Genomic DNA, 24,971 nt, shown 5'->3' on the forward strand with positions numbered 1-24,971 from the left:
TCACTGTGGTCTCAGTCCCATCACTGTGGTCTCAGTCCCATCACTGTGGTCTGTGTCCCATCACTGTAGTCTCAGTCCCTTCACTGTGGTCTCAGTCCCATCACTGTGGTCTCAGTCCCAACACTGTGGTCTCAGTCCCAACACTGTGGTCTCAGTCCCATCACTGTGGTCTCAGTCCCAACACTGTGGTCTCTGTCCATCACTGTAGTCTCAGTCCCTTCACTGTGGTCTCAGTCCCATCACTGTGGTCCCGGCCCCATCACTGTAGTCTCGGTCCCATCACTGTGGTCTCGTTCCCATCACTGTGGTCTCCGTCCCATCACTGTAGTCTCAGTCCCATCACTGTGGTCTGTGTCCCATCACTGTGGTCTGTGTCCCATCAATGTTGTCTGTGTCCCATCACTGTAGTCTCGGTCCCATCACTGTGGTCTCGGTCCCATCACTGTAGTCTCAGACCCATCACTGTGGTCTGTGTCCCATCACTGTAGTCTCGGTCCCATCACTGTAGTCTCAGACCCATCACTGTGGTCTCGGTCCCATCACTGTGGTCTCAGTCCCATCACTGTGGTCTCAGTCCCATCACTGTTGTCTCGGTCCCATCACTGTGGTCTGTGTCCAATCAGTGCTGTCTGTGTCCCATCAGTGTGGTCTCAGTCCCATCACTGCGGTCTCGGTCCCATCACTGTGGTCATTGTCCCATCACTGTGGTCATTGTCCCATCACTGTAGTCTCGGTCCCATCACTGTAGTCTCGGTCCCATCACTGTGGTCTCGGTCCCATCAGTGTGGTCTGTGTCCCATCAGTGTGGTCTGTGTCCCATCAGTGTGGTCTGTGTCCCACCACTGCTATCTGTGTCCCATCACTGCTGTCTGTGTCCCATCACTGTGGTCTCGGTCCCATCACTGTGGTCTCGTTCCCATCACTGTGGTCTGTGTCCCATCACTGTTGTCTTGGTCCCATCACTGTGGTCTGTGTCCCATCAGTGCTGTCTGTGTCCCATCACTGTGGTCTCGATCCCATCACTGTGGTCTCGGTCCCATCACTGTAGTCTCGGTCCCATCACTGTAGTCTCGGTCCCATCACTGTGGTCTCAGTCCCATCAGTGTGGTCTGTGTCCCATCAGTGTGGTCTGTGTCCCATCAGTGTGGTCTGTGTCCCATCAGTGTGGTCTGCGTCCCATCACTGCTGTCTGTGTACCATCACTGTGGTCTCAGTCCCATCACTGTAGTCTCGGCCCCATCACTTTGGTCTCGGCCCCATCACTGTGGTCTCGGCCCCATCACTGTGGTCTCGGCCCCATCACTGTGGTCTCGGCCCCATCACTGTGGTCTGTGTCCCATCACTGTGGTCTGTGTCCCATCACTGTGGTCTGTGTCCCATCACTGTGGTCTGTGTCCCATCACTGTTGTCTCGGTCCCATCACTGTTGTCTCGGTCCCATCACTGTGGTCTCGGTCCCATCACTGTGGTCTCGGTCCCATCACTGTGGTCTGTGTCCCATCACTGTTGTCTCGGTCCCATCACTGTGGTCTGTGTCCCATCAGTGCTGTCTGTGTCCCATCACTGTGGTCTCGGTCCCATCACTGTGGTCTCAGTCCCATCACTGTGGTCTCAGTCCCAACACTGTGGTCTGTGTCCCATCAGTGCTGTCTGTGTCCCATCAGTGTGGTCTCAGTCCCATCACTGCGGTCTCGGTCCCATCACTGTGGTCTGTGTCCCATCACTGTGGTCTCTGTCCATCACTGTAGTCTCAGTCCCTTCACTGTGATCTCAGTCCCATCACTGTGGTCCCGGCCCCATTACTGTAGTCTCGATCCCATCACTGCGGTCTCAGCCCCATCACTGTAGTCTTGGTCCCCTCACTGTGGTCTCTGTCCATCACTGTAGTCTCAGTCCCTTCACTGTGGTCTGTGTCCCATTAGTGTGGTCTCAGTCCCATCACTGTGGTCTCAGTCCCATCACTGTGGTCTAGGTCCCATCACTGTGGTCTCGGTCCCATCACTGTTGTCTCGGTCCCATCAGTGTGGTCTGTGTCCCATCAGTGTGGTCTGTGTCCCATCAGTGTGGTCTGTGTCCCATCAGTGTGGTCTCAGTCCCATCACTGCGGTCTGTGTCCCATCAGTGTGGTCTCAGTCCCATCACTGTGGTCTCAGTCCCATCACTGTGGTCTCAGTCCCATCACTGTGGTCTGTGTCCCATCACTGTGGTCTGTGTCCCATCACTATAGTCTCAGTCCCATCACTGTGGACTGTGTCCCATCACTGTGATCTCGGTTCCATCACTGTGGTCTCGGTCCCATCACTGTGGTCTGCGTCCCATCAGTGCTGTCTGTGTCCCATCACTGTGGTCTCAGTCCCATCACTGTAGTCTCGGTCCTATCACTGTGGTCTCGGTCCCATCAGTGTGGTCTGTGTCCCATCACTGCTGTCTGTGTCCCATCACTGCTGTCTGTGTCCCATCACTGCTGTCTGTGTCCCATCACTGTGGTCTCGGTCCCATCACTGTGCTCTCGGTCCCATCAGTGTGGTCTGTGTCCCATCACTGTTGTCTCGGTCCCATCACTGTGGTCTGTGTCCCATCAGTGCTGTCTGTGTCCCATCAGTGCTGTCTGTGTCCCATCAGTGCTGTCTGTGTCCCATCACTGTGGTCTGTGTCCCATCACTGTGGTCTCGGTCCCATCACTGTGGTCTCGGTCCCATCACTGTGGTCTCGGTCCCATCACTGTGGTCTCAGTCCCATCACTGTGGTCTCAGTCCCATCACTGTTGTCTCCGTCCCATCACTGTGGTCTGTGTCCCATCAGTGTGGTCTCAGTCCCATCACTGTGGTCTCTGTCCATCACTGTAGTCTCAGTCCCTTCACTGTGGTCTCAGTCCCATCACTGTGGTCCCGGCCCCATTACTGTAGTCTCGGTCCCATCACTGTGGTCTCAGTCCCATCACTGTGGTCTGTGTCCCATCACTGTGGTCTCGGTCCCATCACTGCGGTCTCAGCCCCATCATTGTTGTCTTGGTCCCATCACTGTGGTCTCAGTCCCTTCACTGTGGTCTGTGTCCCATCAGTGTGGTCTCAGTCCCATCACTGTGGTCTGTGTCCCATTACTGTGGTCTCGGTCCCATCAGTGTGGTCTCAGTCCCATCACTGTGGTCTCGGTCCCATCACTGTGGTCTCGGTCCCATCACTGTGGTCTCAGTCCCATCACTGTGGTCTCAGTCCCATCACTGTTGTCTCCGTCCCATCACTGTGGTCTGTGTCCCATCAGTGTGGTCTCAGTCCCATCAATGTGGTCTCTGTCCAACACTGTAGTCTCAGTCCCTTCACTGTGGTCTCAGTCCCATCACTGTGGTCCCGGCCCCATTACTGTAGTCTCGGTCCCATCACTGTGGTCTCAGTCCCATCACTGTAGTCTCAGTCCCATCACTGTGGACTGTGTCCCATCACTGTGGTCTCGGTCCCACCAGTGCGGTCTGTGTCCCACCAGTGTGGTCTGTGTCCCACCAGTGTGGTCTGTGTCCCACCAGTGTGGTCTGTGTCCCACCAGTGTGGTCTGTGTCCCACCAGTGTGGTCTGTGTCCCACCAGTGTGGTCTGTGTCCCACCAGTGTGGTCTGTGTCCCACCAGTGTGGTCTGTGTCCCACCAGTGTGGTCTGTGTCCCATCAGTGTGGTCTGTGTCCCATCACTGCTGTCTGTGTCCCATCACTGTGGTCTGTGTCCCATCACTGTGGTCTGTGTCCCATCACTGTGGTCTGTGTCCCATCACTGTGGTCTGTGTCCCATCACTGTGGTCTGTGTCCCATCACTGTTGTCTCGGTCCCATCACTGTGGTCTGTGTCCCATCAGTGCTGTCTGTGTCCCATCACTGTGGTCTCGGTCCCATCACTGTGGACTCGGTCCCATCACTGTAGTCTCGGTCCCATCACTGTAGTCTCGGTCCCATCACTGTGGTCTCGGTCCCATCACTGTGGTCTCAGTCCCATCAGTGTGGTCTGTGTCCCATCAGTGTGGTCTGTGTCCCATCAGTTTGGTCTGTGTCCCATCAGTGTGGTCTGCGTCCCATCACTGCTGTCTGCGTCCCATCACTGCTGTCTGTGTCCCATCACTGTGGTCTCAGTCCCATCACTGTAGTCTCGGCCCCATCACTGTGGTCTCGGTCCCATCACTGTGGTCTGTGTCCCATCAGTGCTGTCTGTGTCCCATCACTGTGGTCTCGGTCCCATCACTGTGGACTCGGTCCCATCACTGTAGTCTCGGTCCCATCACTGTGGTCTCGGTCCCATCACTGTGGTCTCAGTCCCATCAGTGTGGTCTGTGTCCCATCAGTGTGGTCTGTGTCCCATCAGTTTGGTCTGTGTCCCATCAGTGTGGTCTGCGTCCCATCACTGCTGTCTGTGTCCCATCACTGCTGTCTTTGTCCCATCACTGTGGTCTCAGTCCCATCACTGTAGTCTCGGCCCCATCACTGTGGTCTCGGTCCCATCACTGTCGTCTCAGTCCCTTCACTGTGGTCTCATTCCCATCACTGTGGTCCCAGCCCCATCACTGTAGTCTCGGTCCCATCACTGTGGTCTCGGTCCCATCACTGTGGTCTGTGTCCCACACTGTAGTCTCAGTCCCTTCACTGTGGTCTCAGTCCCATCACTGTGGTCTCAGTCCCATCACTGTGGTCTCAGTCCCAACACTGTGGTCTCAGTCCCAACACTGTGGTCTCTGTCCATCACTGTAGTCTCAGTCCCTTCACTGTGGTCTCAGTCCCATCACTGTGGTCTCGTTCCCATCACTGTGGTCTCCGTCCCATCACTGTAGTCTCAGTCCCATCACTGTGGTCTGTGTCCCATCACTGTGGTCTGTGTCCCATCACTGTGGTCTGTGTCCCATCACTGTGGTCTGTGTCCCATCACAGTGGTCTGTGTCCCATCAATGTGGTCTGTGTCCCATCAATGTGGTCTGTGTCCCATCAATGTGGTCTGTGTCCCATCACTGTGGTCTCAGTCCCATCACTGTAGTCTCGGTCCCATCACTGTAGTCTCGGTCCCATCACTGTGGTCTGTGTCCCATCACTGTGGTCTCGGTCCCATCACTGTGGTCTGTGTCCCATCACTGTAATCTCGGTCCCATCACTGTAGTCTCGGTCCCATCACTGTGGTCTCGGTCCCATCACTGTGGTCTCGGTCCCATCACTGTGGTCTCAGTCCCATCACTGTGGTCTCAGTCCCATCACTGTGGTCTCAGTCCCATCACTGTTGTCTCGGTCCCATCACTGTGGTCTGTGTCCCATCAGTGCTGTCTGTCTCCCATCACTGCGGTCTCGGTCCCATCACTGTGGTCTGTGTCCCATCACTGTGGTCTCAGTCCCTTCACTGTGGTCTCAGTCCCTTCACTGTGGTCTCAGTCCCATCACTGTGGTCCCGGCCCCATCACTGTAGTCTTGGTCCCATCACTGTAGTCTTGGTCCCATCACTGTGGTCTCTGTCCATCACTGTAGTCTCAGTCCCTTCACTGTGGTCTGTGTCCCATTAGTGTGGTCTCAGTCCCATCACTGTGGTCTCGGTCCCATCACTGTGGTCTCGGTCCCATCACTGTGGTCTCGGTCCCATCACTGTGGTCTCGATCCCATCACTGTGGTCTCGGTCCCATCACTGTGGTCTGTGTCCCATCAGTGTGGTCTGTGTCCCATCAGTGTGGTCTCAGTCCCATCACTGCGGTCTGTGTCCCATCAGTGTGGTCTCAGTCCCATCACTGTGATCTGTGTCCCATCACTGTGGTCTCAGTCCCATCACTGTGGTCTCAGTCCCATCACTGTGGTCTCGGTCCCATTACTGTGGTCTGTGTCCCATCACTGTAGTCTCGGTTCCATCACTGTAGTCTCAGTCCCTTCACTGTGGTCTCAGTCCCATCACTGTTGTCCCGGCCCCATTACTGTAGTCTCTGTCCCATCACTGCGGTCTCAGTCCCTTCACTGTGGTCTCAGTCCCATCACTGTGGTCTCGGTCCCATCACTGTGGTCTCAGTCCCATCACTGTGGTCTGTGTCCCATCACTGTAGTCTCAGTCCCTTCACTGTGGTCTCAGTCCCATCACTGTGGTCTCCGTCCCAACACTGTGGTCTCAGTCCCATCACTGTGGTCTCAGTACCAACACTGTGGTCTCTGTCCATCACTGTAGTCTCAGTCCCTTCACTGTGGTCTCAGTCCCATCACTGTGGTCCCGGCCCCATTACTGTGGTCTCCGTCCCATCACTGTAGTCTCGGTCCCATCACTGTAGTCTCGGTCCCATCACTGTGGTCTGTGTCCCATCACTGTGGTCTGTGTCCCATCACTGTGGTCTCGGTCCCATCAATGTGGTCTGTGTCCCAACACTGTAGTCTCGGTCCCATCACTGTAGTCTCGGTCCCATCACTGTGGTCTGTGTCCCATCACTGTGGTCTGTGTCCCATCACTGCGGTCTCAGTCCCATCACTCTGGTCTCAGTCCCATCACTGTGGTCTCAGTCCCATCACTGTGGTCTCAGTCCCATCACTGTGATCTGTGTCCCATCACTGTGATCTGTGTCCCATCACTGTGATCTGTGTCCCATCACTGTGGTCTGTGTCCCATCACTGCGGTATCAGTCCTATCACTGCGGTCTCGCTCCCATCACTGCGGTCTCGGTCCCATCAATGCTGTCTCGGTCCCATCACTGCGGTCTGTGTCCCATCACTCTGGTCTGTGTCCCATCACTCTGGTCTGTGTCCCATCACTCTGGTCTGTGTCCCATCACTCTGGTCTGTGTCCCATCACTGCGGTCTCAGTCCCATCTCTGCGGTATCAGTCCCATCTCTGCGGTCTCAGTTCCATCTCTGCGGTCTCGGTCCCATCTCTGCGGTCTCGGTCCCATCTCTGCGGTCTCGGTCCCATCACTGCGGTCTCGGTCCCATCACTGCGGTCTCGGTCCCATCACTGCGGTCTCGGTCCCATCACTGCGGTCTGTCTCCCATCACTGTAGTCCTTGTCCCATCAGTGTGGTCTCAGTCCCATCACTGTGGTCTGTGTCCCATCACTGTGGTCTGTGTCCCATCAGTTTGGTCTCGGTCCCATCACTGTGGTCTCGGTCCCATCACTGTGGTCTCGGTCCCATCACTGTGGTCTCGGTCCCATCACTGTGGTCTCGGTCCCATCACTGTGGTTTCGGTCCCATCACTGTGGTCTCGGTCCCATCACTGTGGTCTCGGTCCCATCACTGTGGTCTCGGTCCCATCACTGTGGTCTGTGTCCCATCAGTGTGGTCTGTGTCCCATCAGTGTGGTCTGTGTCCCATCAGTGTGGTCTCAGTCCCATCACTGTGGTCGCAGTCCCATCACTGTGGTCTCAGTCCCATCACTGTGGTCTCAGTCCCATCACTGTGGTCTGTGTCCCATCACTGTAGTCTCAGTCCCATCACTGTGGACTGTGTCCCATCACTGTGGTCTCGGTCCCATCACTGTGGTCTCGGTCCCATCACTGTGGTCTGTGTCCCATCAGTGCTGTCTGTGTCCCATCACTGTGGTCTCGGTCCCATCACTGTAGTCTCGGTCCCATCACTGTGGTCTCGGTCCCATCACTGTGGTCTCGGTCCCATCACTGTGGTCTGTGTCCCATCACTGTTGTCTCGGTCCCATCACTGTGGTCTGTGTCCCATCAGTGCTGTCTGTGTCCCATCACTGTGGTCTCGGTCCCATCACTGTAGTCTCGGTCCCATCACTGTGGTCTCGGTCCCATCACTGTGGTCTCGGTCCCATCACTGTGGTCTGTGTCCCATCACTGTTGTCTCGGTTCCATCACTGTGGTCTGTGTCCCATCACTGCTGTCTGTGTCCCATCACTGTGGTCTCGGTCCCATCACTGTGGTCTCGGTCCCATCACTGTGGTCTCGGTCCCATCACTGTGGTCTTTGTCCTATCACTGTTGTCTCGGTCCCATCACTGTGGTCTGTGTCCCATCAGTGCTGTCTGTGTCCCATCACTGTGGTCTCGGTCCCGTCACTGTGGTCTCGGACCCGTCACTGTGGTCTCGGTCCCATTACTGTGGTCTCGGTCCCATCACTGTGGTCTCGGTCCCATCAGTGTGGTCTGTGTCCCATCAGTGTGGTCTGTGTCCCATCAGTGTGGTCTGCGTCCCATCACTGCTGTCTGTGTCCCATCACTGTAGTCTCGGCCCCATCACTGTGGTGTCGGTCCCATCACTGTGGTCTCAGTCCCATCACTGTGGTCTGTGTCCCATCACTGTTGTCTCGGTCCCATCACTGTGGTCTGTGTCCCATCACTGTGGTCTCGGTCCCAACACTGTGGTCTCTGTCCATCACTGTCGTCTCGGTCCCATCACTGTGGTCTCAGTCCCATCACTGTGGTCTCGGTCCCATCACTGTGGTCTCGGTCCCATCACTGTGGTCTCGGTCCCATCACTGTGGTCTGTGTCCCATCACTGTGATCTGTGTCCCATCACTGTGATCTGTGTCCCATCACTGTGGTCTCGGTCCCATCACTGTGGTCTCGGTCCCATCACTGTGGTCTCGGTCCCATCACTGTGGTCCCGGCCCCATTACTGTAGTCTCGGTCCCATCACTGTGGTCTCGGTCCCATCACTGTGGTCCCGGCCCCATTACTGTAGTCTCGGTCCCATCACTGCGGTCTCAGCCCCATCACTGTGGTCTGTGTCCCATCACTGTAGTCTCAGTCCCTTCATTGTGGTCACAGTCCCATCACTGTGGTCTCAGTCCCATCACTGTGGTCTCAGTCCCAACACTGTGGTCTCGGTCCCATCACTGTGGTCTCAGTCCCATCACTGTGGTCCCGGCCCCATCACTGTGGTCTCGTTCCCATCACTGTGGTCTCCGTCCCATCACTGTGGTCTGTGTCCCATCACTGTGGTCTGTGTCCCATCACTGTGGTCTCGGTCCCATCACTGTGGTCTGTGTCCCATCACTGTGGTCTGTGTCCCATCACTGTTGTCTGTGTCCCATCATTGTGGTCTGTGTCCCATCACTGTAGTCTCGGTCCCATCACTGTAGTCTCGGTCCCATCACTGTAGTCTCGGTCCCTTCACTGTGGTTTGTGTCCCATCACTGTAGTCTCGGTCCCATCACTGTAGTCTCGGTCCCATCACTGTAGTCTCAGTCCCTTCACTGTGGTCTCAGTCCCATCGCTGTGGTCCCGGCCCCATTACTGTGGTCTCGGTCCCATCACTGTGGTCTCCGTCCCATCACTGTGGTCTCCGTCCCATCACTGTAGTCTCAGTCCCATCTCTGTGGTCTGTGTCCCATCACTGTGGTCTGTGTCCCATCACTGTAGTCTCGGTCCCTTCACTGTGGTCTGTGTCACATCATTGTGGTCTGTGTCCCATCACTGTAGTCTGTGTCCCATCATTGTGGTCTGTGTCCCATCACTGTAGTCTCGGTCCCATCACTGTAGTCTCGGTCCCATCACTGTAGTCTCGGTCCCTTCACTGTGGTTTGTGTCCCATCACTGTAGTCTCGGTCCCATCACTGTAGTCTCGGTCCCATCACTGTAGTCTCAGTCCCTTCACTGTGGTCTCAGTCCCATCGCTGTAGTCCCGGCCCCATTACTGTGGTCTCGGTCCCATCACTGTGGTCTCCGTCCCATCACTGTGGTCTCCGTCCCATCACTGTAGTCTCAGTCCCATCTCTGTGGTCTGTGTCCCATCACTGTGGTCTGTGTCCCATCACTGTAGTCTCGGTCCCTTCACTGTGGTCTGTGTCACATCATTGTGGTCTGTGTCCCATCACTGTAGTCTCGGTCCCATCACTGTAGTCTCGGTCCCATCACTGTAGTCTCAGTCCCATCACTGTCGTCTCGGTCCCATCACTGTGGTCTCAGTCCCATCACTGTGGTCTCGGTCCCATCACTGTAGTTTCGGTCCCATCACTGTGGTCTGTGTCCCATCACTGTGGTCTGTGTCCCATCACTGTAGTCTCGGTCCCATCACTGTAGTCTCGGTCCCATCACTGTGGTCTCGGTCCCATCACTGTGGTCTCGGTCCCATCACTGTGGTCTCGGTCCCATCACTGTGGTCTCAGTCCCATCACTGTGGTCTCAGCCCCATCACTGTGGTCTCAGCCCCATCACTGTGGTCTGTGTCCCATCACTGTTGTCTCGGTCCCATCACTGTGGTCTGTGTCCCATCATTGCTGTCTGTGTCCCATCATTGCTGTCTGTGTCCCATCACTGTGGTCTGTGTCCCATCACTGTGGTCTGTGTCCCACCACTGTGGTCTGTGTCCCACCACTGTGGTCTCGTTCCCATCACTGTGGTGTGTGTCCCATCACTGTAGTCTCGGTCCCATCACTGTGGTCTCGGTCCCATCACTGTGGTCTCAGTCCCATCACTGTGGTCTCAGTCCCATCACTGTGGTCTCAGCCCCATCACTGTGGTCTGTGTCCCATCACTGTTGTCTCGGTCCCATCACTGTGGTCTCGGTCCCATCACTGTGGTCTCGGTCCCATCACTGTGGTCTCAGTCCCATCACTGTGGTCTCAGTCCCATCACTGTGGTCTGTGTCCCATCACTGTGGTCTGTGTCCCATCACTGTGGTCTGTGTCCCATCACTGTGGTCTGTGTCCCATCACTGTGGTCTGTGTCCCATCACTGTGGTCTGTGTCCCATCACTGTGGTCTGTGTCCCATCACTGTTGTCTCGGTCCCATCACTGTGGTCTCGGTCCCATCACTGTGGTCTCAGTCCCATCACTGTGGTCTCAGTCCCATCACTGTGGTCTCAGTCCCATCACTGTGGTCTCAGTCCCATCACTGTGGTCTGTGTCCCATCACTGTGGTCTGCGTCCCATCACTGTGGTCTGTGTCCCATCACTGTGGTCTGTGTCCCATCAGTGCTGTCTGTGTCCCATCACTGTGGTCTGTGTCCCATCACTGTAGTCTCGGTCCCATCACTGTGGTCTGTGTCCCATCACTGTGGTCTGTGTCCCATCACTGTGGTCTCGGTCCCATCACTGTGGTCTCGGTCCCATCACTGTGGTCTGTGTCCCATCACTGTTGTCTCGGTCCCATCACTGTGGTCTGTGTCCCATCAGTGCTGTCTGTGTCCCATCACTGTGGTCTCGGTCCCGTCACTGTGGTCTCGGTCCCATCACTGTAGTCTCGGTCCCATCACTGTAGTCTCAGTCCCTTCACTGTGGTCTCAGTCCCATCGCTGTGGTCCCGGCCCCATTACTGTGGTCTCGGTCCCATCACTGTGGTCTCCGTCCCATCACTGTGGTCTCCGTCCCATCACTGTGGTCTCCGTCCCATCACTGTAGTCTCAGTCCCATCACTGTGGTCTGTGTCCCATCACTGTGGTCTGTGTCCCATCACTGTAGTCTCGGTCCCTTCACTGTGGTCTGTGTCACATCATTGTGGTCTGTGTCCCATCACTGTAGTCTCGGTCCCATCACTGTAGTCTCAGTCCCATCACTGTCGTCTCGGTCCCATCACTGTGGTCTCAGTCCCATCACTGTGGTCTCGGTCCCATCACTGTAGTCTCGGTCCCATCACTGTGGTCTGTGTCCCATCACTGTGGTCTCGGTCCCATCACTGTGGTCTGTGTCCCATCACTGTAGTCTCGGTCCCATCACTGTGGTCTCGGTCCCATCACTGTGGTCTCGGTCCCATCACTGTAGTCTCGGTCCCATCACTGTGGTCTCAGTCCCATCACTGTGGTCTCAGCCCCATCACTGTGGTCTCAGCCCCATCACTGTGGTCTGTGTCCCATCACTGTTGTCTCGGTCCCATCACTGTGGTCTGTGTCCCATCATTGCTGTCTGTGTCCCATCATTGCTGTCTGTGTCCCATCACTGTTGTCTGTGTCCCATCACTGTGGTCTGTGTCCCACCACTGTGGTCTCGGTCCCATCACTGTGGTCTCGTTCCCATCACTGTGGTGTGTGTCCCATCACTGTAGTCTCGGTCCCATCACTGTAGTCTCGGTCCCATCACTGTGGTCTCACTCCCATCACTGTGGTCTCAGTCCCATCACTGTGGTCTCAGCCCCATCACTGTGGTCTGTGTCCCATCACTGTTGTCTCGGTCCCATCACTGTGGTCTCGGTCCCATCACTGTGGTCTCGGTCCCATCACTGTGGTCTCGGTCCCATCACTGTGGTCTCGGTCCCATCACTGTGGTCTGTGTCCCATCACTGTGGTCTGTGTCCCATCACTGTGGTCTGTGTCCCATCACTGTGGTCTGTGTCCCATCACTGTGGTCTGTGTCCCATCACTGTTGTCTCGGTCCCATCACTGTTGTCTCGGTCCCATCACTGTGGTCTCGGTCCCATCACTGTGGTCTCGGTCCCATCACTGTGGTCTCGGTCCCATCACTGTGGTCTCGGTCCCATCACTGTGGTCTCGGTCCCATCACTGTGGTCTGTGTCCCATCACTGTGGTCTGTGTCCCATCACTGTGGTCTGTGTCCCATCAGTGCTGTCTGTGTCCCATCACTGTGGTCTGTGTCCCATCACTGTAGTCTCGGTCCCATCACTGTGTTCTCGGTCCCATCACTGTGGTCTGTGTCCCATCACTGTGGTCTGTGTCCCATCACTGTGGTCTCGGTCCCATCACTGTGGTCTGTGTCCCATCACTGTTGTCTCGGTCCCATCACTGTGGTCTGTGTCCCATCAGTGCTGTCTGTGTCCCATCACTGTGGTCTCGGTCCCGTCACTGTGGTCTCGGTCCCGTCACTGTGGTCTCAGTCCCATCAGTGTGGTCTGTGTCCCATCAGTGTGGTCTGTGTCCCATCACTGTGGTCTCCGTCCCATCACTGTAGTCTCAGTCCCATCACTGTGGTCTGTGTCCCATCACTGTAGTCTCGGTCCCTTCACTGTGGTCTGTGTCACATCATTGTGGTCTGTGTCCCATCACTGTAGTCTCGGTCCCATCACTGTAGTCTCAGTCCCATCACTGTGGTCTGTGTCCCATCACTGTAGTCTCGGTCCCTTCACTGTGGTCTGTGTCACATCATTGTGGTCTGTGTCCCATCACTGTAGTCTCGGTCCCATCACTGTAGTCTCAGTCCCATCACTGTGGTCTCGCTCCCATCACTGTGGTCTCAGTCCCATCACTGTGGTCTCGGTCCCATCACTGTAGTCTCGGTCCCATCACTGTGGTCTGTGTCCCATCACTGTGGTCTGTGTCCCATCACTGTGGTCTCGGTCCCATCACTGTGGTCTCGGTCCCATCACTGTGGTCTGTGTCCCATCACTGTGGTCTCGGTCCCATCACTGTGGTCTCAGCCCCATCACTGTGGTCTCAGCCCCATCACTGTGGTCTCAGCCCCATCACTGTGGTCTGTGTCCCATCACTGTTGTCTCGGTCCCATCACTGTGGTCTGTGTCCCATCAATGCTGTCTGTGTCCCATCACTATGGTCTGTGTCCCATCACTGTGGTCTCGGTCCCATCAATGTGGTCTCGGTCCCATCACTGTGGTCTGTGTCCCATCACAGTGGTCTCGGTCCCATCACTGTGGTGTGTGTCCCAGCACTGTAGTCTCGGTCCCATCACTGTGGTCTCAGTTCCATCGCTGTGGTCTCAGCCCCATCACTGTGGTCTCAGCCCCATCACTGTGGTCTCAGCCCCATCACTGTGGTCTGTGTCCCATGACTGTTGTCTCGGTCCCATCACTGTTGTCTCGGTCCCATCACTGTGGTCTCGGTCCCATCACTGTGGTCTCGGTCCCATCACTGTGGTCTCAGTCCCATCACTGTGGTCTGTGTCCCATCACTGTGGTCTGTGTGCCATCATTGTGGTCTGTGTCCTATCACTGTAGTCTCGGTCCCATCACTGTGGTCTGTGTCCCATCAGTGCTGTCTGTGTCCCATCACTGTGGTCTGTGTCCCATCACTGTGGTCTGTGTCCCATCACTGTAGTCTCAGTCCCATCACTGTGGTCTCGGTCCCATCACTGTGGTCTCGGTCCCATCACTGTGGTCTGTGTCCCATCACTGTGGTCTGTGTCCCATCACTGTGGTCTCGGTCCCATCACTGTGGTCTGTGTCCCATCACTGTGGTCTGTGTCCCATCACTGTTGTCTCGGTCCCATCACTGTGGTCTGTGTCCCATCAGTGCTGTCTGTGTCCCATCACTGTGGTCTCGGTCCCGTCACTGTGGTCTCGGTCCCGTCACTGTGGTCTCGGTCCCGTCACTGTGGTCTCGGTCCCGTCACTGTGGTCTCGGTCCCATCACTGTGGTCTCGGTCCCATCACTGTGGTCTGTGTCCCATCAGTGTGGTCTGTGTCCCATCAGTGTGGTCTGTGTCCCATCAGTGTGGTCTGCGTCCCATCACTGCTGTTTGTGTCCCATCACTGTGGTCTCAGCCCCATCACTGTGGTCTCAGCCCCATCACTGTGGTCTGTGTCCCATCACTGTGGTCTGTGTCCCATCACTGTGGTCTCGGCCCCATCACTGTGGTCTCGGTCCCATCACTGTGGTCTCGGTCCCATCACTGTGGTCTGTGTCCCATCACTGTGGTCTGTGTCCCATCACTGTGGTCTGTGTCCCATCACTGTTGTCTCGGTCCCATCACTGTGGTCTGTGTCCCATCAGTGCTGTCTGTGTCCCATCACTGCGGTCTGTGTCCCATCACTGTGGTCTGTGTCCCATCACTGTGGTCTCAGTCCCATCACTGTGGTCTCAGTCCCATCACTGTGGTCTGTGTCCCATCACTGTGGTCTGTGTCCCATCACTGTGGTCTGTGTCCCATCAGTGCTGTCTGTGTCCCATCACTGTGGTCTGTGTCCCATCACTGTAGTCTCGGTCCCATCACTGTGGTCTCGGTCCCATCACTGTAGTCTCGGTCCCATCACTGTGGTCTCGGTCCCATCACTGTGGTCTCGGTCCCATCACTGTGGTCTGTGTCCCATCACTGTGGTCTCGGTCCCAACACTGTAGTCTCGGTCCCATCACTGTAGTCTCAGTCCCATCACTGTCGTCTCAGTCCCATCACTGTAGTCTCGGTCCCATCACTGTGGTCTGTGTCCCATCACTGTAGTCTCGGTCCCATCACTGTGGTCTGTGTCCCATCACTGTGGTCTGTGTCCCATCACTGTGGTCTCGGTCCCATCACTGTGGTCTCGGTCCCATCACTGTGGTCTGTGTCCCATCACTGTGGTCTCGGTCCCATCAATGTAGTTACGCTCCCACATCGTTCACCCCTGCACTCTCTCGCACCGTTAACCCCCGCATTCAATTGTAACTCACACTCTCGCACTGTTAACCCCTGCACTCTATTGTAACCCACACTCCCACACCGTTAACCCCTGCACTCTTTATTGTAACTCACACTCCCACACCGTTAACCCCTGCACTCTCTATTGTAACTCACACTCCCACACCGTTAACCCCTGCACTCTCTATTGTAACTCACAGTCTCTCGCACCGTTAACCCCTGCAGTGTATTGTAACTCTCACACCGTTAACCCCTGCACTCTATTGTAAATTACACTCTCACACCGTTAACCCCTGCACTCTATTGTAACTCTCACACCGTTAACCCGTGCACTGTATTGTAACTCACAGTCTCACACAGTTAACCCCTGCACTCTATTAGAACTCACGCTCTCACACCGTTAACCCCTGCACTCTATTAGAACTCTCACTCTCACACAGTTAACCCCTGCATTCTATTGTAACTCTCACACCGTTAACCCCTGCATTCTATTGTAACTCTCACACCGTTAACCCCTGCACTCTATTGTAACTCTCACTCTCACACCGTTAACCCCTGCATTCTATTGTAACTCTCACACCGTTAACCCCTGCACTCTATTGTAACTCACACTCTCACACCGTTAACCCCTGCACTGTATTGTAAATTACACTCTCACACCGTTAACCCCTGCACTCTATTGTAACTCACACCGTTAACCCCTGCACTCTCTATTGTAACTCACACTCTCACACCGTTAACCCCTGCACTGTATTGTAAATTACACTCTCACACCGTTAACCCCTGCACTCTCTATTGTAACTCACACTCTCACACCGTTAACCCCTGCACTGTATTGTAAATTACACTCTCACACCGTTAACCCCTGCACTCTATTGTAACTCACACCGTTAACCCCTGCACTCTCTATTGTAACTCACACTCTCACACCGTTAACCCCTGCACTGTATTGTAAATTACACTCTCACACCGTTAACCCCTGCACTCTATTGTAACTCACACCGTTAACCCCTGCACTCTCTATTGTAACTCACACTCTCACACCGTTAACCCCTGCACTGTATTGTAAATTACACTCTCACACCGTTAACCCCTGCACTCTATTGTAACTCACACCGTTAACCCCTGCACTCTCTATTGTAACTCACACTCTCACACCGTTAACCCCTGCACTGTATTGTAAATTACACTCTCACACCGTTAACCCCTGCACTCTATTGTAACTCACACCGTTAACCCCTGCACTCTCTATTGTAACTCACACTCTCACACCGTTAACCCCTGCACTGTATTGTAAATTACACTCTCACACCGTTAACCCCTGCACTCTGTTGTAAATTACACTCTCACACCGTTAACCCCTGCACTCTATTGTAACTCACACCGTTAACCCCTGCACTCTCTATTGTAACTCACACTCTCACACCGTTAACCCCTGCACTGTATTGTAAATTATACTCTCACACCGTTAACCCCTGCACTCTATTGTAACTCACACCGTTAACCCCTGCTCTGTATTGTAACTCACACTCTCACACCGTTAACCCCTGCACTGTATTGTAAATTACACTCTCACACCGTTAACCCTGCACTCTATTGTAATTCACGCTCTCACACCATTCACTCCTGCACAGTATTGTAAATCACACTCTGACACAGTTAATCCTTGCACTGTATTATAACTCACACACTGAGTCCATTAAGTCGTGTAGTGTTGCAAGTTATGCGCTAGTGCTCAGCTGCGTTCCTGCTAATTTGTTTTAATGTGACCCTCTGAGGTCCGTGCATGGCTGACAGCAGAAGTACATGCTGTGAATGAGTTGGGTGAGCAGAGGAAGCAGCGCGGCTCGAAGGGAACATTGCAGTCTCTCTGGGACATTTGTCAAGGCTGAGCTCACCCACTAGATGAGGGTCCACTTCAGCCAGTTCTTAATGAGGCTGTATTCCCAGTGTAGCCTTTCAAAACCAGCCTGCCCAGAAACGGCCAACTATCAAATTTAAGAACTGTAGATTTCGCTGTCAGCAAAGCACGAATTACAATCTACATTAAATTTCCACAAATTGGTGATTTAGACAGTTCCTTACCCAAGACTCAGTCCAAAGTTGATCTGGATTTGCTTGTAGACTTTTTTGTATTGCAATGTCTGTGATTATTCCTACATTTCTTTTCGCTCCGCCCACATCAGTGAGTTTGTGTACCATGATGCCATGGTGAGTTAGCTCATGCATCCTGGACCTCTCATTCCTGAAGCCATTCCTGAAGAAGGGCTTATGCCCGAAACGTCGATTCTCCTGCTCCTTTGTGCTGCCTGACCTGCTGCGCTTTTCCAGCAACACATTTTTCACCTCTCATCCTCATCCTAACAAGCTGCATTGTCCAAGAGCGCTTCGATTAAAGACAGTCTCACTGCACTCACACCCTCCTTTCCCTGCCAACTGACCAAGTCAGAAGACCCCCTGCTGCGCAGTGGGTTGTGACCACCTCAATGTGGTTTCACGTTGTGCGAGAATCTTGGAGCAGAGGGCATCCACTCAGAGTTAGGCGTTGCCCATCTCAGATATACAGAACAACCTTGGTTATCCGAATTTTGGATTATCCAAACAAGATCTCAAGGATCCGTAAAAACGTTATCTATAATCTGAACAGTCAGTTCTCCGAACAAAATCTTCCCTGGCCGTCTCGTTCGGATAATTGAGATTATTCTGTATATGCGGATTGTTTTTTTCTCTGAGGGTAGTCAATCTGGAGGTAGGCCATTTGGTTTATTGACTTGGAGATAGTGAGGACTGCAGAAGCTCGAAAATCAGTGTTGTTCAAGTGTGGAGCTGGGAAAAGCACAGTGGGTCAAGCAGCATCACAGGAGCAGGACAGTTGATGAAGGGTCTTGTCCGAAACATTGACTCTCCTGCTCCTTTGCTGCTGCTTGACCTGCTCCGCTTTTCCCAGCTCCACATTTTAGCCACCTGCTTCATTGATCTGCTCCCCCATTCAGTGGCTGATCTGCTAATCCTCAACTCCACCTTGCTGCCTTTTCTCTGACCCTTGATTCCCATACTGATTAAAATCCATCTGTCTCAGCCTTGAATATCATTAATGATCCAGCTGCAATAGCTCTGTGTTTAAGAATTCCATAGATTCACCCCTGCTCAGTGAAGAAATCACTCCTTTTCTCACCAAAATTGGAGGTGTAGTGGACAGCGAAGAGGGTTACCTCAGATTACAACAGGATCTTGAGCAGATGGGCCAACGGGCTGAGAAGTGGCAGATGGAGTTTAATTCAGATAAATGCGAGGTGCTGCATTTTGGGAAAGCAAATCTTAGCAGGACTTATACACTTAATGGTAAGGTCCTAGGGAACAAAGAGACCTTGGAGTGCAGGTTCATAACTCCTTGAAAGTGGTGTCGCAAGTAGATAGGATAATGAAGAAGGCGTTTGGTATGCTTTCCTTTATTGGTCAGAGTATTGAGTACAGGAGTTGGGAGGTCATGTTGCGGCTGTACAGGACATTGGTTAGGCCACTGTTGGAATATTGCGTGCAATTCTGGTCTCCTTCCTATCGGAAAGATGTTGTGAAACTTGAAAGAGTTGAGAAAGAATGTTGCCAGGGTTGGAGGATCTGAGCGAGAGGAAGAGGCTGAACAGGCTGGGGCTGTTTTCCCTGGAGCGTCGGAGGCTGAGGGGTGACCTTATAGAGGTTTACAAAATTATGAGGGACATGATAGGATAAATAAGTCTTTTCCCTGGGGTCGGGGAGTCCAGAACTAGAGGGCATAGGCTTAGGGTGAGAGGGGAAAGATATAAAAGAGACCTAAGGGGCAACTTTTTCACGCAGAGGGTGGTATGTTTATGGAATGAGCTGCCAGAGGATGTGGTGGAGGCTGGTACAATTGCAATATTTAAGAGGCATTTGGATGGGTATATGAACAGGAAGGGTTTGGAGGGATATGGGCCGGGTGCTGGCAGGGGGGACTAGATTGGGATGGGATATCTGGTCGGGTTGGACTGAAGGGTCTGTTTCCATGCTGTACATCTCTCTGACTCTCTAACTCAGTACTGACTGGGATTCAGCTTATTCTGAGATCATGTTCCTGGGTCCTAGAATCTCCCACAAGGCAAAACAATCTTTCCACATTAACCCTCTCAACCCCCTCAGAACCTTTTATGTTTCAATAAGGTTGCCTCTCATTGTTCGAAACCCCAGTCAGTTCAACTTTGCCTCATCAACCAGCTCCTGTCAATGCGTAGAGAAGAGGACATAGGGAGTCTACAATGGGTATTTGATAGGTTTAGTGAGGAGGAAACAATCTTGCAAATGGACTGGAAAAGTGTAAAACTATCCATTTTGGCAGAAAGAATAAAAAGAAGCATCTTCTCTAAGTGGTGAAAGGAGATGTCGACAGGTCTGGGTGCCCCAGTACATGAATCACAGCAGGTCAATATGCAGGTACAGCAAGTCCGGATGAAGGGTCCTGTCTGAAACATTGACTCTCCTGCTCCTCTGATTCTGCTTGACCTGCTGTGCTTTTTCCAGCTCGACATCTTATGGAATCTGACTTTCCAGCATCTACAGTCCTCACCATCTTCAAGGCACAGCAAGTAATCAAGAAAACAAGTAGCATGTTATGCTTTATTTTGAGTAGTATTGAATGCAGGAGTAGGAAGGCTATGCTTCAGTTCTACAGGGGAATGGTGAGACTGCATGTGGAGCACTGTGTATAGCACTGGTCACTGTACTTCGGAAAGGATGTTAATGTGTTGGAAGCAGTTCAGAGAATGTTTACTCGACTAATAACTGGAATGGCTGGATTGTCCAATCAGGAAAGGTTAGATCGGCTCAGCCTGTATCCTTTGGAGTTTAAATAGTCAGAAGGGGCTAAATAGAAACATATGAGATCCTGATCAGGTGGATATGAAATAAATGTTTCCTGTTGTGGGAGCATCTAAGAGGAAGGATCATAATTTAAAAATAAGGCTCGCCGTTTAAAACAGAGATGAGAAAGCATTTTGTCTGTCAAAGGATTGTGTGTCTTTGGAATTCCCTTCCTCAAAAAGTAGAATTGTTAAAGATTTGTAAGGCAGAGGGAGGTAGATCGATTGGTCAGGGGATGAAAGAATATTGGAGTTCTGCAAGAATTTTTAAAATAAATTGCATGTGGGGTATGGGCATCACCAAATGGCCACTATTTATCCACTGTCCCTCGCTGTCCTTGAACTGAGTGGCTTGCTCCACCATTTCAGAGGGCAATTGAGAATTAACCACATTGTGCAACTCCAGGCCCACAGCATAGGCCAGACCCGGTGAGAACGGCAGATTCCCTTCCCAACAGGACCTTAAATGTACAGGTGAGGCTTTTCAACACTTGGCAACAGTTTCATGGCCATCAGAATATTCTTAATTCCACATTTTTCTTTAATTGAATTCAAGTTCCACCATCTCCTGTGGTTGGATTCTAAGCACGAACCCTAAAATATTCGCTGAGTTTCTGGATTATTGTTTAGAGACAATACCATAAGTCCATGAAATATCGGAATGTAAAGTTGAGGTTAAAGTCAGATCAGCCCTGATCTTGTTGAATGGTGCAGCAGGCTTGATGGGCCAAGTGGCCTACTCTTGCTCCTTATTTGAATGTACCTGGCAATGGCCTCATGAACCTTCTCCTGACTCCCTCCAAAATCCATTGTGTCTTTTCTTCGATAAGGGGCCTAAACTATTCACAGTATTTCAGCTGTGGAAATGAAAATATTCAAAAATGTAGAGTTAACTTTCTTCCTCCCCTAATTGGAGCCTTATAACTTAAGAATTTTACCAAAAACTAACCCCGGCTGCTTTATATTCACTGACCATCTGCAGCAAATTCCGAGCTATTCTAATGCAATCAGTAACTTACTATTTGATTGATCTGGCAAAATCTTAAACTCCTCTTTCTTGATTACTGCATGTTCCTAACACACGCTATTCCTTCACATGTTTTCTGCTACTGTATTCTTAACTATTATTTCCATATGTGCACACATAACTCTGATTTCATCATTTGCAAAATCCCTCTTCTTATTAGATTAGATTAGATTAGATTAGATTACTTACAGTGTGGAAACAGGCCCTTCGGCCCAACAAGTCCACACCGCCCCGCGGAAGCGCAACCCACCCATACCCCTACATTTTACTCCTTACCTAACACTACGGGCAATTTAGCATAGCCAATTCACCTGACCTGCACATCTTTGGACTGTGGGAGGAAACCGGAGCACCCGGAGGAAACCCACGCAGACACGGGGAGAACGTGCAAACTCCACACAGTCAGTCGCCTGAGGCGGGAATTGAACCCGGGTCTGTGGCACTGTGAGGCAGCAGTGCTAACCACTGTGCCACCGTGCCACCCATCATTCAGAAATTTTGCAGATGGTCCAAGACCTGTTACTAACACTTTTCCGTTACTTTATCCACAATTATGTTCTTATCCTGACTATGTATTCTTGTTGATTACCTAAATCTGGGGGCCAAATTTAGAAAATATAAAATACATGTTAATTTCTTTTGTTCCACACCTTTCAGTCCATATCCATTACTTAATCAAAATCCCCTGCTAGGCCAAGATGTTGTACAGACAGTGGTGCTGGTCTGAGACTGCCTCACTTCAGAGAATGTGTCCAGTCAATATTGCGCCAAGTGAGCTTCCTGTTGTGACAAATGTGATGTCTTTGTTGTTGGTCTGTGCGTAAGATCTCTTCTGCTCCCTGAATGACTGCTTAACAAGAGATGTACCTCTATCATTGGAGGTGTGAGGTTCCCTTTTAGGAGTAACTAGAAACACTGAACCCAAGAAAATGTTTGTATCTTAAAACTTGATGGTTGTGACAGCCTCCTAGCCAAGACTTGACACAAAAGCATAAACATGGTTCAAAGAACCAAGGTTGGTCTATGTACTGTTTGTGTGACTTTTTGTTATTGTGTCCACCAATGTTTGATATATTTCTGTTGAAAAATATTCCCATCACCTGTTCCCTGGTTCTGTTAGGTCTGTGGCATTCCTGTTGGATCACACAAGGTATGAATCTATCCCATTGATGATCCAGCTTTGATCTTTGTTTCACATTTGAGGTACGATGCCTGCAATGTCACTCTTGCACTCAGCCTGTCTGTCCTCTTTCAACTCAGCTGACATCAAGAGTCCAAAGGAAGAGGACCAGGAACCCGAGGAACTGACACCAGTTGGAGAAGAACAAATGGAGGTTCATATTGGGCCTGAGGAAGTGAAGAAAGTTGGTGCAGTATCACTGAAAGTGTACCGTTCGTACTGGATGTCGGTTGGCAAATGGCTGGCACTTTCTGTACTTGTCTCTCTATTACTGATGCAAGGTAAAGGATTTAGTGCGGTCACCTTGAGCATGTGTAATATGGAAAGTGTAGTAGAAGAGTCATCTTCATTTCCACATATTGCTAGCATTTTCTGTTTTCATTTTAAACATCACCTGATTGGTTGTTCTAGTTTAGTGTGTTGTATTGACCACTCACAATGTGGTCTTGTATTTTTTAATCAACCTGTTCAGTGAATTTATGACGCACCTCTCAAGCAGGTGAGACCTGAACCTGGTCATTGTGGGCCAGAGGGGACTGACCAATATCCAAGCTTGGGCTGATAAATGATTAGCTGTATAAACTGCTGCTTAAAATCACAACTCAATGACTGCTTGCAGTTCTGAGCACCACATTGCAAGAACACCCTTTTTCCACTCATGATGGTGCAGAAAGGATTTCCCAGGATGCTGTTTGAGCTGGAAACTGGGTTGTTTGCTTTGGAGCAGTGAAGGTAGAGAGGGGATCTGATCGATGTCTGTTATGTTACCAGGGGAATAAATAGGGTGGGGGATAGGAAGCAATTTCTCCATTCGGAGAGAGGTTAACAACCATCTGTCACAGACTTGCTGGAAGGTTGAAGACTGGAGGGGAGTTGATGAGAATGTTTTTCATTCAAGGAGTGATGGGAGTTTGGAATTCACTCCATAAAAGGGTGTCTCAGTCAGAACTTCTGATAACATTGAAGCAGTAAGAGCTAGAGAATATACTTGTGTTGTCAGACCTTTGTTGACTGATATGGACACCATGGACCAAATGATGTCTTCCATGCTGTAAACTTGTATGAGACTAAATATAGGGAGTTATATCAATGACAAGTGTAACAGAAATGCCAGGCAATCACCATCTCCAACAAGAGTAAACCTAGACATCATCCATCTGATTTCATGGATTTACTAATGCTGAAACCCCAACTATCAACATGTTAGTGATTTCCATTGAGCACAAACCTAACTGGACTAGCCATGGAAATACAGTGGCTGCAAGAGCAGGCTGTAGGCTCGCAATTGTGCAATGAGTAACTCACTTCCTGACTCCCTAAAACCTCTGCGTCATCTACAAGGCGTAAGTCAGGAGTATGACTCCCCACTTGCCTGGATGGTTAGTTCCAACAACCCTCAAGAAGCTTGACACCATCCAGGGCAAAACTGCTGACATGATTGCCACCAACTTCCCTGTTCTCTATCATTGACATTCGATCGCAGCAGAGTGTACCATTTTCAAAATGGAGTGCTGGAATCTCCGAGACCTCTTAGACAGCCCTTTCTAAAGCCATGACCATTACTACCTTGAAGGGTAATAGCAGCAGATACATCGGCATTGTTGGTGTACATGTAACACATGGGCTGAAGCAGTTTGAGAAGACAGTTCACCACCACCTTCTCGAGAGTATCTGAGAATAGACAGGAAATGCTGGCACAGCCCACACCTCCTGAGGGAACTTCACAAAAAACTGTTCAATTTGCAAGCTGTCTCATCTTCGCGTGACATTCAACAATTTCAGATCACAAACTCTGCCCCTTTATTTCTGGTTTCTGCATGTTTGTTTTTTGATGACAGTCATTGATCTATGTATTTTTAAGCTTCTTCCTGATAGGAGGCCATCAGCCTGAGAAATGAACTCCTCAGGTGCTTGTCGACCTGCTGAATATTTCCTGGATTTTTTGTTTTCCTTGTTGCACCTGGTGCTGTCATACTCCATGTGGGCTGAAGGGGCTTGTTTCTATGCAGTGTGACTCTATGTCTCCAAATTTGGCAGTTTGGCTGAGGCTCAAGCTGCTTTGGGTTTGGATTGACCATGAGGGCAGTACCTTCGCGTTCTTGAGCTTCAAATGGAAAAACAATGAGGTGACCTGAGCTGATTCCAAACCAATTCACCCCCTCTGGAATGTCCACATGTGGTAAGGGAGGACCAGATTGGACTTGGTTGTGATAGCCCACATCCGTGAAGATCGTGCTGACATGACTGACCTTGAAGACTTGCATAAAGAAATTTCTAAAGAAATTAATGGACCAAAGAACAAAAAAAAATCCTGGAACTGACCTGAATCTGAGGATTTTTACACTGAGTAGATCAATTTTAATTTTCTAGAATTCCTGAGATTGTGAAGGTAAATTCAGCATAGTCCCAGAGGTTCAAAGTGCTGCAGTGGTTGTGATTTAACCTGAGGATCATTGTGCCTGAGGTGAGAAGTTGAAGGGGCGGCACGGTGGTTCAGTGGGTAGCACTACTGCCTCAGAGTGCCAGGGTCCCAGGTTCGATTCCAGCCTCGGGTGACTGACTCTGTGGAGTTTGCATATTCTCCCTGTCTCTGTGTAGGTTTCCTCCCAAAGACTAAAGATGTGCAGGTGAGGTGGATTAGCCTTGCTAAATTCCCCATAATCCCCAGGCAAGATTATAAAGTCACAGGGATAAGGTGGAGGAATGGGTTCTAGGAG

General features: G+C 51.6%; 1 protein-coding gene across 1 annotated transcript in view; it reads left to right on the forward strand.

The window, feature by feature from the left end:
* Positions 1-24,971, forward strand: part of abcc10 (ATP-binding cassette, sub-family C (CFTR/MRP), member 10) — a 306,950-nt gene that overhangs the window by 213,051 nt on the left and 68,928 nt on the right. The window contains exon 12 of the mRNA XM_072548805.1: positions 22,335-22,535. Coding sequence (XP_072404906.1) covers positions 22,335-22,535 — 201 coding nt within the window. The remainder of the gene's footprint in view (positions 1-22,334; positions 22,536-24,971) is intronic.

Source organism: Chiloscyllium punctatum, chromosome 3 (genome assembly GCF_047496795.1).
Source record: "Chiloscyllium punctatum isolate Juve2018m chromosome 3, sChiPun1.3, whole genome shotgun sequence".
NCBI classification, from domain to species: domain Eukaryota; kingdom Metazoa; phylum Chordata; class Chondrichthyes; order Orectolobiformes; family Hemiscylliidae; genus Chiloscyllium; species Chiloscyllium punctatum.